General features: G+C 45.4%; 1 protein-coding gene across 9 annotated transcripts in view; it reads right to left on the bottom strand.

Moving 5' to 3' along the window:
• The window catches only part of LOC137312378 (microtubule-associated protein 4-like), a 365287-nt gene that overhangs the window by 139418 nt on the left and 208723 nt on the right, over positions 1-17146 (bottom strand). For all 9 annotated transcript variants that reach the window (XM_067978952.1, XM_067978971.1, XM_067978985.1 and 6 more), the window contains exons 4-5: positions 13552-13680; positions 6613-6744 (exon numbers count right to left, since the gene is read on the bottom strand). In XM_067978952.1, the coding sequence (XP_067835053.1) occupies positions 6613-6744; positions 13552-13680 (261 nt within the window). The remainder of the gene's footprint in view (positions 1-6612; positions 6745-13551; positions 13681-17146) is intronic.

The following is a 17146-nucleotide window of genomic DNA, read 5'->3' as shown; positions in this document are numbered from 1 at the left end:
TTATGCTGCAGCTATACAAAACCCTGGTTAGACAGCACCTGGAGTACTGTGAGCAGTTCTGGGCACTGCACCTTCGGAAGGACATATTGGCCTTGGAGGGAGTGCAGCGTAGGTTTACTAGAATGATACCCGGACTTCAAGAGTTAAGTTATGAGGAGAGATTACACAAATTGGGGTTGTATTCTCTAGAGTTTCGAAGGTTAAGGGGTGATCTGATCGAAGTTTATAAGATATTAAGGGGAACAGATAGGGTGGATAGAGAGAAACTATTTCCGCTGGTTGGGGATTCTAGGAGTAGGGGGCACAGTCTAAAAATTAGAGCCAGACCTTTCAGGAGCGAGATTAGAAAACATTTCTACACACAAAGGGTTGTAGAAGTTTGGAACTCTCTTCCGCAAACGGCAATTGATACTAGCTCAATTGCTAAATTTAACTCTGAGATCGATAGCTTTTTGGCAACCAAAGGTATTAAGGGATATGGGCCAAAGGCAGGTATATGGAGTTAGATCACAGATCAGCCATGATCTTATCAAATGGCGGAGCAGGCACGAGGGGCTGAATGGCCTACTCCTGTTCCTATGTTCCTATTGGTCAAGATGAGTTCGGAGGGGTCAGGAGGGGAGATAGGAGAGAAACGAGAGAAAGTTGCGAGTTCATGGAACCTTAGGGGAAGTTTGGCTTGGTGGGCTACGGGAAGAGAAGGAAGCGGCAGAGGCAGCTGAACAGATGGTCTGAATCTTTGTGACAAAGAAGTCCATGAGCTCCTCGCACTTTTCGTTGCAGGTGAGGGTGGACGGGGCAGGGGAGAGGGGTTTAAGAAGACAGTTTGTAATGAGGAGAAGCCGGGGATTATCTTTGAATTTTAGGATGATCGTGCAATAGTGAGCAGTTTTGGCAGAGGAGAGCAGGACCCAATAGTGCTTTATGTGATCCAGCCAGATTTGGCGATGAACGGCTAAACCAGTTGTCCGCCATAAACGTTCATGTCTGCGTCCCTTGGACTTAAAGAAGCGCAGATGAGGGCTGCATCAGGGGGAACAACCAGGGTGTGAGAGAGTAATGGATTTAATGGGGACAAGGGCATCAAAGGTGGAGGTGAGACTGTGATTGAGCAGATCGGTAGCTGTAGAAATGTCGTGGTGAGTTGGGAATTTGAAAGTGCAGTTGTAAGTGACTTGGGGCAGAGTTTTTTCCAGGGGCGGACACAGAAGGAAGTGGGGTTGGGAGGGGCAAGGGGGATGTGGGTGGAGAGGGATACAGGGAAGTGATCAGAGAAGGTCTGATCTGTGATTGACATGATGGGAGTAGAGAGATCATGTGAGATGGCAAGGTTGAGGGAGTGGCCGTGAATATGGGTTGGGGAGTTTATGCAGAGGGCGAGATTAAGGGAGGATAGGAGGGCAGTGAACTCAGAGGAGAGAAGGCATGATGAGTTGAGATGGAGGTTGAAATCACCGAAGATGAGAAGTCGTTCGGTGCAGAGGCTGAAGGAGGAAAGCAGTGAAGATATCTCGGTGAGAAACTTGGCGTGGTACTTGGGTGGGCGGTAGAGAATGAGGATTTTAAAGGAGAGATGAGAAGGGTGGAACAAGGTGAGATGCTCAACGGAAGAGAAGGTGACAGAGGAGTAGGGGGACAGACCAAAGTGAGATTTGATGATAAGGTCTGGGCGGGACAAGTGGTGGAAGACATAGCCAGACAGGGAGGCTTCATTAAGGAGGAGGTATCATCACCTGTCAGCCAGGTTTACATCAAGGCCATGATGTCAATGCAATCATTCACAATAAGCTCATGGATGGCAAGGGCCTTGTTCACAAGCGAACAGGCATTCTGGAGGGAGATGCAGAGAGGGGCGGTGATAGCTGATTTGCTGGCAGAGTCCACAGAGTCAGCGCCGGGAGGGGTGAGTGGGCCTGGAAGTAGACTGGGAAGATTAGCCCCCATTGGGCACGCTGGGCGAGAAAGTCGTTGAGAGAGTAGGATGGGGCAGTTGGGGTTGCTACTTGTAAGGAGTGCCTCGATGGGCCCTTCGGAGAATGTCAAGAGAGGCACAGAGGGAAGCTGTAGGCATATCTAAGAGGGAATCAAGCCTGGGACGGAGGCAGGAGGAGGTCGAGGAGTAGTGAAGGGTTGGGGTAGGGATTTGCAAGGGGGGGCAGTGTACCCAAGAGGGGAGAAATGAAAGGAGTCATGACGACAGACAAGAGGGGCCTAGGGGGGTAAAGAGAAAAGAAAAAAGGTGAAAAAAGGGGAAATAGAAGTGTTCATTAACTTCTGTCAAGTCAAATACAGCACACGTTAGATACAGAGTAAAGCACCCTCTACACTGTCCTATCAAACACTCCCAGGTACAGCTGGGTTAGATTAGATCTCTCTATAGCAACCCTTATGATGAGCTAATCCTAACCTCAAAAATTAAACTGCTAGCGAAAGGAAAGGGGGAAAAAAATGGAAAAAAGAAGAGAGAGCTTATACATCAGCAAATAAGTATTAACTATTTCAGCAGCTTTTTATAATTGTGTCAGTTATCTTATGCCAGATGGATTTTACTTGTGCAGGTATGGCCAGTGGACAGGGCATTGAAGAAATATCAATGATTTTGGGGCAACAGTTATTCTGGTGCCCTCTTGAAATAATCCTGCCAGAAGGTACTGATTGCTGGTCTGAATTATCTGATCTCAGCAGTTAGGGAGTTAAAATAGCTCTCCATGGCCTGGGTTAGTGAAAGAGGGAGGGAGCGGGGATGTGAAGTAGAACCATTATTTCTGCTCTGGATCACTACTCTGCAAACCCTGCTGGAAAGTGCATATGTGGACATTGGGCGAGAAAAGCTGGGTTGTGCGACTTCCATGGTCGAAATGGCCAACCAGCATTCATCATCTGGGCTCACACATGAAGAAAGGGTATAGTAATATGGTGGTTATGATATTGGACTAGTAATCTAGAGAACACGAGTTTAAGTAAATGTTGGTCTCCTTGAGGCTGAGACAGGAGAAATTATAATAGGGAATCAAGAAATGGCAGATGGGTTAAAAAAATATTTTGCACCTGTCTTCTCAGTAGAAGACACAAAAAGCATACCTGAAATAGTGGGGAACCAAGGGGCTAATGAGAGTGAGGAACTTAAAGTAATTAGCTGCAGAGAAAAAGTACTTGAGAAACTAATGGGACTAAAAGCCAATAAATTCCCTGGACCGAATGGCCCACATCCGAGGGTTCTAAAAGAGGTGGCTGCAGAGATAGTGGATGCATTGGTTATGATCTTCCAAAATTCCCTAGATTCTAGAACGGTCCCAGCAGATTGGAAGACAGCAAATGTAACCCCACTATTCAAGAAAGGAGGGAGGGAGAAAACAGGGAACTATAGGCCAATTAGCCTGACATCAGTTGTTGGGAAAATGCTGGGATCCATTATTAAGGAAGTGCTAACAGGACATTTAGAAAATCATAATATGATTAGGCAGAGTCAACATGGTTTTATGAAAGGGAAATCATGTTTGACAAATTTATTAGAGTTTATTGAGGATGAACTAGCAGGGTAGATAAAGGGGGACCAGTGGATGTTATATATTTGGATTTTCAAAAGGCATTCGATAAGGTGCCACATAAAAGATTGTTATGCAAGATAAGGGCTTATGGGGTTGGGGGTAACATATTAGCATGGATAGAGGATGTTTAAAGGACAGAAACAGAGAGTAGGGATAAACGGGTCATTTTCAGGTTGGCAGGCTGTAACTAGTGGGATACCGTAACGATCGTTGCTTGGGCCTCAGCTATTTACAATCTATATTAATAACTTGGATGAAGAGACTGAGTGTAGTGTATCCAAGTTTGCTGATGACACAAAACTAGGTGGGAAAGTAAGCTGTGAGGAGGACACAAAGAATCTGCAAAGGGATATGGACAGGTCAAGTGAGAGGGCAAGAAGGTGGCAGATGGAGTATAATGTGGGGAAATGTGAGGTTATTCACTTTGGTAGGAAAAATAGAAAAACAGAATATTTTTTAAATGGTGAGAAACGATTGAATGTTGGTGCCCAAAGAGACTTCGGTGTCCTGGTACAAGAAACATAAAAAGTTAGCATGCAGGTACAGCAAGCAATTAGAAAGGCAAATGGCATGTTGGCCTTTATTGCAAGGGGGTTGGTGTACAAGAGTAAGGAAGTCTTACTACAATTGTACAGACCTCACCTGGAGTACTGTGTACAGTTTTGGTCTCCTTATCTAAGGAAGGATATACTTGCCTTAGAGGCGGTGCAACGAAGGTTCACGAGATTAATTCCTGCGATGAGAGGGTTATCCTATGAGGAGAGGTTGAATAGAATGGGCCTATACTCTCTGGAGTTTAGAAGAATGAGAGGTGGTCTCATTGAAACAAGATTCTGAGGGGGCTTGACATGGTAGAGGTTGAGAGGTTGTTTCCCTTGGCCGGAGAGTCTAGAACTAGAGGGCACAGTCGCAGGATAAGGGTTCGGCCACCTAAAACTGAGATGAGTAGGCATTTCTTTACTCAGAGGGTTGTGAATCTTTGGAATTCTCTACCCCAGAGGGCTGTGGATGCTGAGTCATTGAGTATATTCAAGGCTGAGATCGATAGATTTTTGGACTCTAGGGGAGTCAAGGGATATGGGGATTGAGCAGGGAAGTGGAGGTGAGGTAGAAGATCAGCCATGGTCTGATTGAATGGAGGAGCAGGCTTGAGGGGCCGTATGGACTACTCCTGCTCCTATTTCTTATGTTCTTATGTTAAATCTCACTATGGCATTTTGAGAATTTGAATTCAGTTTAACAAAACCTGTTACCAGTAAAACTGAACATGAAGCTGTCGGATTATCATATAAACCTAATTGGTTCATTAATCTCCTTTAGGGAACCTGCCATCCTTACCCGGTCTGGCCTATAAATGACTCAAGTCCCACACCAATTTAACTGCCCTCTAAGGCCACTCGATTGTATCAAACCACTCAAGAAGGCCCACCACAATTTTCTCAAGGGCAACTGGAGATGGACAATAAATGGCCTGGCCAATGATGCCCACATCCCAAGATTGAATTTTGAAAACAACATGTATTTGAACAAGGGGTTCAAGAAGAGACAATTAAAAAGGGGTGGGGTGGGAATACCCAAGACAAACAGATTGGATTTCATGGTTAAGTTGCTTTCATTATGAATTGGTATAACTTGAGTATTACTCGGAATAAAGCCATTTATAGAATCCTAGAATGTTATAGCATAGAAACAGGCATTTAACCCATCAAGTCTGTGCTGAAGCTTTCCTCCACTAGCCACTGAGTCTAATCCCACTCCCTTTGTCCTTCCCCATACCCTTTAATATCCCAGTCTAAGCCCACTCTCATACTCCCTTTAATATCCAACCTAGGCTAATCACATTCTTCTCACTCCCCACATCCTTTAATATTTCTTTTTCAAACAACAATCAAGTTCCCTTTCAAAAAAAAATTATAGAGTCTGCTTCAACAGCTATTTGTGGCAGATAATTACATATTTTAACCAATGTCTGTATAAAGTATTTTTTTCTAAATTCCCCTTTAATTCTTTGTGATTAGCTTAAAATTATGTTCTCTCACTATTGTCTCACTGATCAGTGGAAACAATCTATACCACTATCTTATCATAACCCTTTACAATGTTGAAGACCTTTATCAGGTCATCCTTAACCGTCATACTCTAGCTTCTCAACCCTCTCCTCATAACTGTAACCCCTCATGACTGGTAACATCCCAGTCAATGTGCACTTTCATATCCTTCCTGGCTGACAGCCGTGTCAGCTGTGGCTCAGTGCTGCTCACTCTCGCTGCTGAGTCATAAGATTGTGGGTTAAGTTCCACTCCAGAGGTTTGAGCACATAATCCAGGCTGACGCTCCAGTACAGTACTGAGGGAGTGCTGCACAGTCAGAGGTGTCGTTTTCAGATGAGACGTTAAACGAGGCCTCATCTGCCCTCTTGGGTGAACTATTCGAGGAAGAGCAGGGGAGTTCTTCCGGTGTCCTGGCCAATATTTAATCTCTCAACCAACACCACTAAAACAGATTATCTGGTCATTATCACATTGCTGTTTGTGGGACCTTGCTCTACGCAAATTGGCTGCCGCGTTTCCTACATTACAACAGTGACTATGCTTTAAAAGTACTTCATTGGCTGGAAAGCGCTTTGGGACATCGTGAAAGATGCTGTATAAATACAAGTTATCTTTTTAGTTCTTTCTTTATAATGGGGTGCCCAAAACTCAATACTCCAACTGTGGCCTAAGTAAAGTTCAACATTACTTTCTTGCTTTTGTATGTCGTGCCTCGAGATATAAAACCAAAGATTTGGTTTACCTTTGTGGCCTTATGTCCGATTGCACTGCTATCTTTAATGACTTGTGCATCACTACAACAGGGTCACTCTGCTTCATTTAAAATACGGTATTCTAAAGCCTTATTGTCCAATTTTCAGGTGTGTGGAATGTTATCCCTGAAACCTCCTTAATAGAGCTACTGGGGAAAGCAGATTTTTGTAATTGGAGAATAATTTGGGGTTTGATGCAAAAAACTAAGACTTAAAATCAAGGCAGTGCAAGATAGTTTGCACTCCTGTGACACTGCCTACCTGTGACTTCGGCCGGAGAGTTGAGGTGCTGCAGTGCTGGGCAAGACGTTGTTGCACCCTTCATTCCGTGCACAGGAGGTAGCATAGGTTCAAAGTTCAACAGCTCCTCAGCACCAGATCCTTCTATAGTGCCTGCAGGAAACAGCAAGAATTACTACAAGCGTCAGCATGGTTCATTTGGAAGCCTACTCTCCTCCGAGGCCGATGGTTATGAGTTGACATCAATCTAGGCTGTGACTTCAGTGGAGTACTGAGGGAGTGCCATGTTGTCAGAAGTGCTGTCCTTAGATTAGGCGTTACCCATTTGTCTGTTTCAATGGTTCAGGTCGATATTAAAGATCCCCTGGCATTAACCTGAAGAGGAGCAAGCTCTCCTGAGATCCTGGCGAACACTCCTCCCTCAACCACCACCACCAAAAAAAAATCAGATTAAGTTGGTCACTCATTTCACTGTTGTTGATGGTTCCTTGCTGTATGCAAATTGTAACTACACAATGTAATTCATTCTGTGTTAAGCCTTTTTGGATGTTTGAGAGTCTGTGCAAATGGAAGCTTTTTTAAACTATCTAGCTTGATGCCATGGTTTTCTCCATTAAAAAAAATGGACACATGGCTTGACTTCTATATTCCACTGAGATCTATAGCTCAACCATGATGGAGGAAGCAAGAGAGATAGAGAGAGAGAGAGAGAACTTGCATTTATAAAGCACCTTTCATGACCTCAAGACATCCAAAAGTGCTTAACAGCCAATTCATTATTTTTGAAGTATAGTCACTGTTGTAATGTAGGGAAATGTGGCAACCAATATGTGCACAGCAAGCTCCCACAGACACCTGTTTTAGTGATGTTAGTTGTGGGATAAATGTAGGTAAGGACACCAACAGAACTCCCCAGTGCTTCTTCTAATAGCACCATAGGATCTTTTACGCTCACCTGGGAGACGTGATGAGGCCTCAGTTTAACATCTCATCCAAAAGACAGCACCTCAGATAGTGTAGTACTCCCTCAGTACCGCACTGGAGTGCCAGCCTCGATTAGGTGCTCAAATGTCTGGAGTGAAGCTTGAACACATGACCTTCTGACTTAGAGGCGAGCGTGCTACCACTGAGCCACAGCTGGCACGTGTGTTGAGAGGGGGCCAGGCACCTCCTCATATGGGGACGGTGAAAAAAAATCAAGAAGAAAACCAAATACAACGAAAACAAAGTAGAACCGTACGCCATGGAATTACAACTGAAAATAAATAATTCATTCTAGCATTTGTATGCCACTGAAGCATCTCAAAGCGTATATGTAGGCAAACTTGCAACCATTCTGTGGCAGCAACAAGCTGCAATGAGATGAATGACCAGCTAATTGGATTTCTAGTAGTGGTTGTCGAGGGAGGAAATGTTGACCAGGACGCCAGAATCCTCTGCTCTTCTTCGAATAATGCCATAGGACCTTTATATAGGATCTTAACATAGAATGTACATCACAGAAACAGGCCATTCGGCCCAGCCTGTGTTTATGCTCCACATGAGCCTCCTCCCACCTTACTTTATCTCACCTTGTCAATATATCCTACTGTTCCTTTCTCCCTCATGCACTTATCTAGATTCCCCTTAAATGCATCTATGCTATTTCGCCTACTTCATGTGGCAGCAAATTCCACATTCTAACCACTCTGAGTAAACATAGAAAATAGAAGCAAGAGTAGGCCATTCGGCCCTTCGGGCCTGCTCCACCATTCAAAATGATCATGGCTGATCGTCTAACTCAGTACCCTGTTCCCGCTTTTTCCCCACATCCCTTGATCCCTTTAGCATTAAGAAATATATCCATCTCCTTCTGAATACATCTAATGACTTGGCCTCCACTGCCTTCTGTGGTAGAGAATTCCACAGGTTCACCACCCTCTGAGTGAAGAAATTTCTCCTCATCTCGGTTCTAAATGGCATACCCCATATCCTGAGACTGTGATCTCTGGTTCCGGATTCCCCATCCATCGGGAACATCCTCCCTGCATCGAGTCTGTCTAGTCCTGTTAGAATTTTATATGTTTCGATGAGATCACCTCTCATTCTTCTAAACACTAGTGAATATACGCCTAGTCGACCCAATCTCTCCTCATACTTCAGTCCTGCCATCCCAGGAATCAGTCTGGTAAACCTTCGTTGCACTCCCTCCATGGCAAGGACATACTTCCTCAGATAAGGAGACCAAAACTGCACACAATACTCCAGATGTGATCTCACCAAGGCCCTGTATAACTGCAGTAAGACATCCCTGCTCCTGTACTCAAATCCTCTTGCAATGAGGGCCAACATACCATTTGCCTTCCTAACTGCTTGCTGCACCTGAATGCTCGCTTTCAGCGTACTGGTGAACAAGGACACCCAGGTCTCGTGGCACATCCCCTTTTCCCAATCTATCACCATTCAGATAATAATCTGCCTTTCTGTTTTTAGAAGTTTCTCCTGGATTCCTTATTGGATTTATTAGTGACTATCTTATATTTATGGCCCCTAGTTTTGGACTCCCCCACAAGTGGAAACATCTGCCTGAACAGTTCAATGGCTTATCAAAAGGACAGCATCTTTGACAATGCAGCATTCCCTCTATACCTTATTTAAGGGTTAGCCTAGATTATGCGCTCCAGTCCAGGAGCGGGCCTCCAAACAGCAACCTTCTGAGCCAGAGATAAAAGTGCTACCAATTCAACCAAACTCAGAAATGTACATTGAACTCCGATTCACGGACCTGACTAGAAAGACTCTACTGGAGCTAGAGATACGCCCCAACCTAAACAGGAGGTCAGCCAAAAACAAGTCATGGCCAAGCCATGCTGGAACATCAGGCAGGAATGGACACATCTAACTTCAAGGGCCAGTTGGCAGGGTATCGACCCAGAGACAATTCTAACCAATCCCCAAGGAGAAGGAGATGTGGGTGACAGTAGCAAGGGCACATTTATTGCCCATCCCTAGTTACATAGCAATTGTTTGTACAACCGAGTGGCTTTAGTCCACACTGCATGTAGGCACAGTGGGTAGGGGTGGCAGGTTCCCTGGGGGGGGGGGGGGGGGGGGAAAGAGAGGAGAAAGAGTGTTTACCTACGTAACATTGACTGCACGTCAAATAATTCATTATACATGAAGTGCTTTGTGACTTTAAGAGAGAAATGAAGACACACAAAATGAATTTGCTTCTTTCTTTGAAGGCCTCCCACACCCGATCTCCCCAACAATAATTGCGCATACCCCCTATCCATCGCGGACAACTGCGATGACCCCCGGTCCCGACCCCCCTCTTGGTGACTGACCCCCGATCCCTCCCCCCATGACTGACCTCCCCCCGCCCCAATGACTGACTACCCCACACACCTCATCCCATCCATACAATCTAAGACTTACCTGAAGACTTACCTCTTCACGTCCTCTTCCTTGCTCTGCTCTCATCCGACTGAGGCCGGCCTGTCAATCAGGCCAGCCAGTTAGACAGCAAACCGACAAAAAAAAAATTAAAACGTCCTTACGTCAAAATCGTAAGGACGCCCGAGAAACCCATACTTCCGGGTTTCCCGTTCACAATTCAAACCCCGCCCCCTTTCTGGCTCCGGGTCAAAATCCTGGCCCATGTGATTAAAACTGCACACCATTCTCCAGCACTGGTCTCACCAATTCCATATAGGAGTCAATATTCGAAGAGGTGCAGGGAGTTCCCCCACTATCCTGGCCAGCACTCCTCTCCACTAATTCCACCAGAAAGAAATATAGATTAAGTAGTTGTTCATTTCATTGCTGTTTGTGGGATCTCCAACCCATACTCAAGGCAACACCTCGACCTTACCATCTCACGTGGCATATTCCAATCATCTGAATCAAAGACAAGGCCATCTCCGATCACTTCCTTGAATCCCTCACCATTCACAACCCTTTCCAACTCCACTTTCTTCTGCATTTGCCTCTGGAAAAAACTCCCTCAAGTCACTTACAATGGCATTTTCAAACTCCCACTCGTCCAGCCTCGGATCCTCCGTTCGCCACAAACTTCTGTAACTATCGATCTGCTCAATTACACCCTCACCTCTGCCTTTGATGCCCTTGTCCCCAGTAAAACATTTACTCTCTCCTGCCCTGGTCATTCACCCTGGTACGGCCCCCCTCTTCACTCCCTTATGTCTAACGGTTGCAGACTTGAACATATATGGTGCACAACTGGTTTAGCCATTTATCGCCAGTTCTAGCTGGACCACATCAAACACTATCGGGCCCTGCTCTCTACTGCCAAAACTGCTCACTACTACAGGATCATTCTGGAATGCAAAAATAACCCCCAGCTTCTCTTCTCCACTACCAACAGTTTACTTAAACCCCTCTCTTCTTCCTACTACACCCTCACCTCCAACAAGGAGGTCATAGAAACACAGAAAAATTTACGGCACAGAAGGAGGCCATTTGGCCCATCGTGTCCGTGCTAGTCGAAAAAGAGCTACCCAGCCTAATCCGACTTTCCAGCACTTGGTCCATAGCCTTGTAGGTTATGGCACTTCAAGTGCATATCCAAGTACTTTTTAAATGAGTTGAGGGTTTCTGCCCCTACCACCCTTTCAGGAAGTGAGTTCCAGACCGCTACCACCCTCTGGGTGAAAACATTTTTCCTCAGCCCTCCTCTAATTCTTCTACCAATTACTTTAAATCTATGCCCCCTGGTTATTGACCTCTCTGCTAAGGGAAATAGGTCCTTCCTATTCACTCTATCTAGGCCCCTCATAATTTTATACACCTTAATTAAATCACCCCTCAGCCGCCTCTGTTCCAAAGGAAACAATCCCAGCCTATCCAATCTTCGCTCATGGACTTCTTTGTCACTATGATTGAGACCATCCATTCAGATGCCTCTACCGCATCCTTCCCTTCCCCTTACCCACCAAGCCAAACTTCCCCTATGGTTCCCAACTGACCTAGCCCTGAACTCGCATCCTTCTCTAGATTCTCTCCTATCTCCCCTCGTGCCCTCTCTGGGTTCATCTCTCGACCCTATTCCCACTAAACTTCTGACCACCCAACTTCCCTTCCCGGCCCCCAAGCTAGCTGATATTATAAACAGTTCCTTCTCCTCAGGTACTGTCTCTCTCCCTTTCAAATCTGCCATCATCACCTATCTCCTCTAAACACATACTCTTGACCCCACTGTTCTGGCAAATTACTACCCCATCGCCAACTTCCTTTTCCTCTCCAAGATCCTTGAACATGTTGTCACCTCCCAAATCCGTATCCAGCTTTCCTGCAACTCCATATGTGAACCTCTCTAATCAGGTTTCTGACCCTGCCCCAACACCAAAACAGCCCTAACCAAAGTCACAAATGACAAACTTTGTGACTGTGACCATGGTGCACTATCGCTCCTCATCCTTCTTGACCTCTCTGCAGCCTTTGACTATACCATCCCCCTCCAACGGCTCTCCTCCATTGACCAGCTGAGTGGGACTGCCCTTGCCTGGTTCCACTCTTACCTATCCAATCACAGTTAGAGAATCTCCTGCAATGGCTTCCCTTCCTGCCCCACATTATTACCTCTGGAATCGCCCAAAGATCCATCCGTGGCTCTCTCCTCTTCCTCATCTATATGTTTCTCCTCAGCGACATCACCCAAAGACATGACGTCAGGTTCCACATGTAAGCTGACGACATCCAGCTGTACCTCACCATCACCTCTCTCTATCCCTCCACTGCCTCTTTGCTATCAGACTACTTGTCCGACATCCAGTCCTGGATGAGCCGAAATTTCACCACCTCAGCATCCTATTTGACCCTGAGCTGAGCTTCTGACCCCATATCCTCTCCATCACAAAGGCCGCCTACTTCCACCTCTGTAACATCACCCGGCTATGCCCCTGCCTCAGCCCATCTGCTGCTGAAACCCTCATCCATACTTTTGTTACCACCTGACTCGACTATTTCAATGCTCTCCTGACTAGCTTTGCATCCTCTACCTCCATAAACTATAACTGATCCAAAACTCTGATGTCTGTATCCTAACCCACACCAAGTCCCACTCACCCATCACCTTTGCGCTCGTTGACCTACATTGGTACCCGGTTCACTAAGCTTCAATTTTAAAATTGCCATCCTTGTGTTCACATCCCTCCATGGCCTCATCCCTCCCTATCTCTGTAACCTCCTCCAGCCCTACAATGCTCCAATAACACTGCATTCCTCCGACTCTGGTATCTTGTGCACCCTCCACTCTCTTCGCCCCACCATAGTCAGCCATGCCTTCAGCCATCTGGACCCTAAACTCCAGAATTCTGTCTCTAAAATTCTCCGCCTCTCCAGTTCTCTAACCTCCTTTAAAACCTACCTCTTTGACCAAGCTTTTATTCACACGTCCTAATATTTCCTTCTTTGGCTCGATGTCAGTTTTGTCTGATTATGCTCCTGTGAAGCGCACTGGGACATTTTTCTACATTAAAGTAGTTGTTGCTGTGCAAATAGCTGCCACATTTGTTTACATATGGCCATTGCACTTTTAATAGTACATAATATGCAAAGTGTTTTGAGATGCTTTCTCAAAGACATTGTTAGGCATTATATAAATACAAGCCTATCTTTTTCTATTGAACAGCACTAACTTGCAATTAGTGCAAAAAGGGGTTTAGAAATATTGTATAAACAAGAATACACAAGTCTAAAAGTTTCTCCCCTCCTCTCATGAACATATCAAATAAAACCAACCTTTAGGTCACAATACCCCACAGGAGAGCTTTGGAGGGGGGGGGGCGCTCCATCACCTACTTCTTAACAACCATTCCCGATCTCTTGCTAATCCTTAACTGAGGAATATAAAGGTATGAGGCACAGGGAAAGAAACGGTAGAAAACACTTTCTCTGTTTCCCGCCCAACCGAAAAAATTGGGCCTATGACCCTAAAGTTGGAGACTGCAGGCTTCTTACCGAGAAGGCTGAAGGGAGGCTCTGTGCTCATCTGTGCCGACTGCGACATCATCTCCATTACTGCTCCTTCTCCAAAATGAGTACCACCAAAAGACAGCAGCTCCACACCGAATGACGTCTTGTGAATTTCTGTAAAATAAAAGCACACAGAGCTCATGATTTATCACCATGCCCTATTTCTCAAAGCATTGCCGAAAAACAATTGTCAAAAATCAGTTAAAAATTTTATTTTTTCAGCGAAATTTGCTTCCCATTTCTTTTCCCCCCATCTCTCCTGAAGACCCTTCTGGGGTACAGTTCCACAGCACTGATGGCATAATCGGGCTTTGCTGGGAAACCTTCCAAAGTTGAATAGTCTACTGACTAACAAGCTCATATGAAAAACAGCGAGGTACCAAAGTAGCCCATAGTCTGCAGGATAACAAAAAATAATGGGGAGAAAGTGAGAAGCTGCTACAGTAGATTAAAAATTGGCTGCCTGCCTATTGGCAGAAAGTTGTTATCGATGGCTTTGGATCTGCTTGGAGACTGTAGGGCCTCTTCTCTTTACCATCTATATTAATGACCTAGATGGAGAGGTTTGGACAAGTCTGTGGATAATATGAACATTTCCGTGAGTGTTAGGATTGTGGAGGAGACTAAACAACTCAAGCAGGTCTCGATGTCATTGTGGAATGGGCCCCAAGTTTGGCAAATGGTATTTAACATAGACAAGTGCAGTGTTATGCATATGGGCAGGGCCAACACCAAGCACACTTGCACCTTATAAGGAACAGAACTGAAGTCTGTAGTGAAAGAAAAAGATCCTGGTATCATAGTTCATAACTCTCTAAATGTTCATGAACAAGGCAGAGAAACTATAGCTGAAGCAAATAGAGTACTGGGCTGCATTCATAGGACTATCCATTACAAAACGAATCATACCATTTTGTCCTTGTACAAGACTTTAGTTAGATTTCATTTAGAATACTATGCTCAGTTTTGGCCCTATCATAGCAGGTGATACTGAGGGGTTTGGAAAAGGTTCAGAGGAGGGGCACAAGAATGATTCCTTGTTTAAAACTCCTCAGCTACCCAAATAGACCTAAGGAACTGGTTCCATATACTTTAGGGAAGCACAGACTTAGGGACGAATTGATTGAGATCTAAAAAAACTGAAAAGACTAGATTGGTGAGCATGCTGATAAATTATTTCAATTTACGCAAGGGAAGAAATAGGTTAGATGCTAGGCAGGTCACGGTCAATGTAGTCTGCTGGACTAGTTTTGATTGCCTTGATGGATCGGGGAGGAATTTTCCAGATCTTTTCCCCCTTAACTGACCTTGGGTTTTTGAGCTGGTTTTTCGCCTCTCCCAGGAGGACTATATGGCACATAGGGGATAAGGAGTCTCTTGACCTAATGCATAAGGCATCACAACTGCATGGGACAAGATAAACGGACCAGCTGGTCTTTTCCTGTCCAACGTTTTTGTATGTTCGTAAAAGGGGGTAGGGCTGTAGAGAAAAAAAAACTGATCTAAAGAAAGAAAAATATACTTCTTTAATCAGTTTTAATATATGCAGCTAAGCGATCCAACAGCTATGTTTTATTCATGTTGTTAAACGGAACCAGAGGTGAAGTTACTGTGTCCTCATAGACAAACACCTCTGCTCTGCACGTTCAGATATACACATGCATGGTATATACGAGAAGCTTCCATACACAGTGGCCAAGTTACATCAGTTGGTGGCCATCATATCCATTCCCCCCAAAATAAGTAGGCTGGTTAAATCCACCACCTCAGGCTCATTACCTGCACGTTCATGCCTTATTCCATTATGACAATGCTGTGATCTCCGACGGAGGCTGGATTACCATGCACTGCTAGGGTTAGTGCCTCCCAACTTTTTCACTGCAGCAGGAAAAAGTTGCATCATAATGCTTTCGAGAAAAGGCACTGTTCCTCAGGGCAGTGTCCTAGGCCAAACCATCTTCAGCTGCTTCATCAATGACCTTCCCTCCATCATAAGGTCAGAAAGGGGGATGTTCGCTGATGATTGCACAGTGTTCAGTTCCATTCGTAACCCCTCAGATAATGAAGCAGTCCGTGCCCGCATGCAGCAAGACCTGGACAACATTCAGGCTTGGGCTCATAAGTGGCAAGTAACATTCGCACCAGACAAGTGCAAGGTAATGACCATCTCCAATAAGAGAGAGTCTAACCACCTCCCCATGGCATTCAACAGCATTACCATCGCCAAATTCCCCACCATCAACATCCTGGGGGTCACCATTGACCAGAAACTTAACTGGACCAGCCACATAAATACTGTGGCTACAAGAGTAGGTCAGAGGCTGGGTATTCTGCGGCGAGGACCTCACCTTCACGCTCCCCAAAGCCTTTCCACCATCTACAAGGCACAAGTCAGGAGTGTGATGGAATACTCTCCACTTGCCTGGATGAGTGCAGCTCCAACAACACTCAACAAGTTTGACACCATCCCGCTTGATTGGCACCCCATCCACCACCCTGAACATTCACTCTCTCCACCACCGGCGCACCGTGGCTCAACGTGTACCATCCACAGGATGCACTGCAGCAACTCGCCAAGGCTTCTTCGACAGCACCTCCCAAACCCGCGACCTCTAGAAGGACAAGGGCAGCAGGCACATAGGAACAACACCACCTGCACAATCCCCTCCAAGTCACACACCATCCCAACATGGAAATATAACGCTGTTCCTTCATCGTCGCTGGGTCAAAATCCTGGAACTCCCTACCTAACAGCACTGTGGGAGAACCTTCACCACACGAACTGCAGCGGTTCAACAAGGCGGCTCACCACCACCTTCTCAAGGGCAATTAGGGATGGGCAATAAATGCTGGCCTTGCCAGCGGCGCCTACATCCCATGAGCGAATTAAAAAAAAGGTCAGTCAGCCAGAGAAAGGCAGGTTAATGAAGGGGTCGAGCAGAAATGTCAACTTGGAATACCAGGTGCTGGCTAACCTGCCTGTGCTATGCACTCCCAGCAATTGCATTTTTTTTTCATCTCAAACCTGCAAAAAACATCATTTCGGTATGAATGTTCACTGGTTTGGTTTGGCACCTAAATTTCATGCACTTTAAACTTACAGCTGTTCAATATTCTGTTTCCACTCTCACACCAATTCAGTGTCTTACGGGTAACAAAGCCACATCCCACCACCCTGCAGTACAACTGCATACTACAGGATGACATCCAGACTACCTGCCTCGCTGATCGTTATACCTGACTGGGATATAGAGGATATGTCCCGCAAAACTCAATAGTTGCACTTTCTTTTTAAATCCCTTGGATAGTGTTTTACTTGTTACATTTGGTCTATTAGCTTGATCTCGATTTTATTTTGCATTAACAAACTTAAGAAAAGACATACTTGCTCTCGAGGCAGTACAAAGAAGGTTCACTCGGTTAATCCCGGGGATGAGGGGGCGGACATATGAGGAGAGGTTGAGTAGATTGGGACTCTACTCATTGGAGTTCAGAAGAATGAGAGGCGATCTTATTGAAACATATAAGATTGTGAAGGGGCTTGATCGGGTGGATGCGGTAAGGATGTTCCCAAGGATGG

Source organism: Heptranchias perlo, chromosome 3, assembly GCF_035084215.1.
Source record: "Heptranchias perlo isolate sHepPer1 chromosome 3, sHepPer1.hap1, whole genome shotgun sequence".
Lineage (NCBI taxonomy): Eukaryota > Metazoa > Chordata > Chondrichthyes > Hexanchiformes > Hexanchidae > Heptranchias > Heptranchias perlo.
This window is presented reverse-complemented; position numbering and strand designations above follow the sequence as displayed.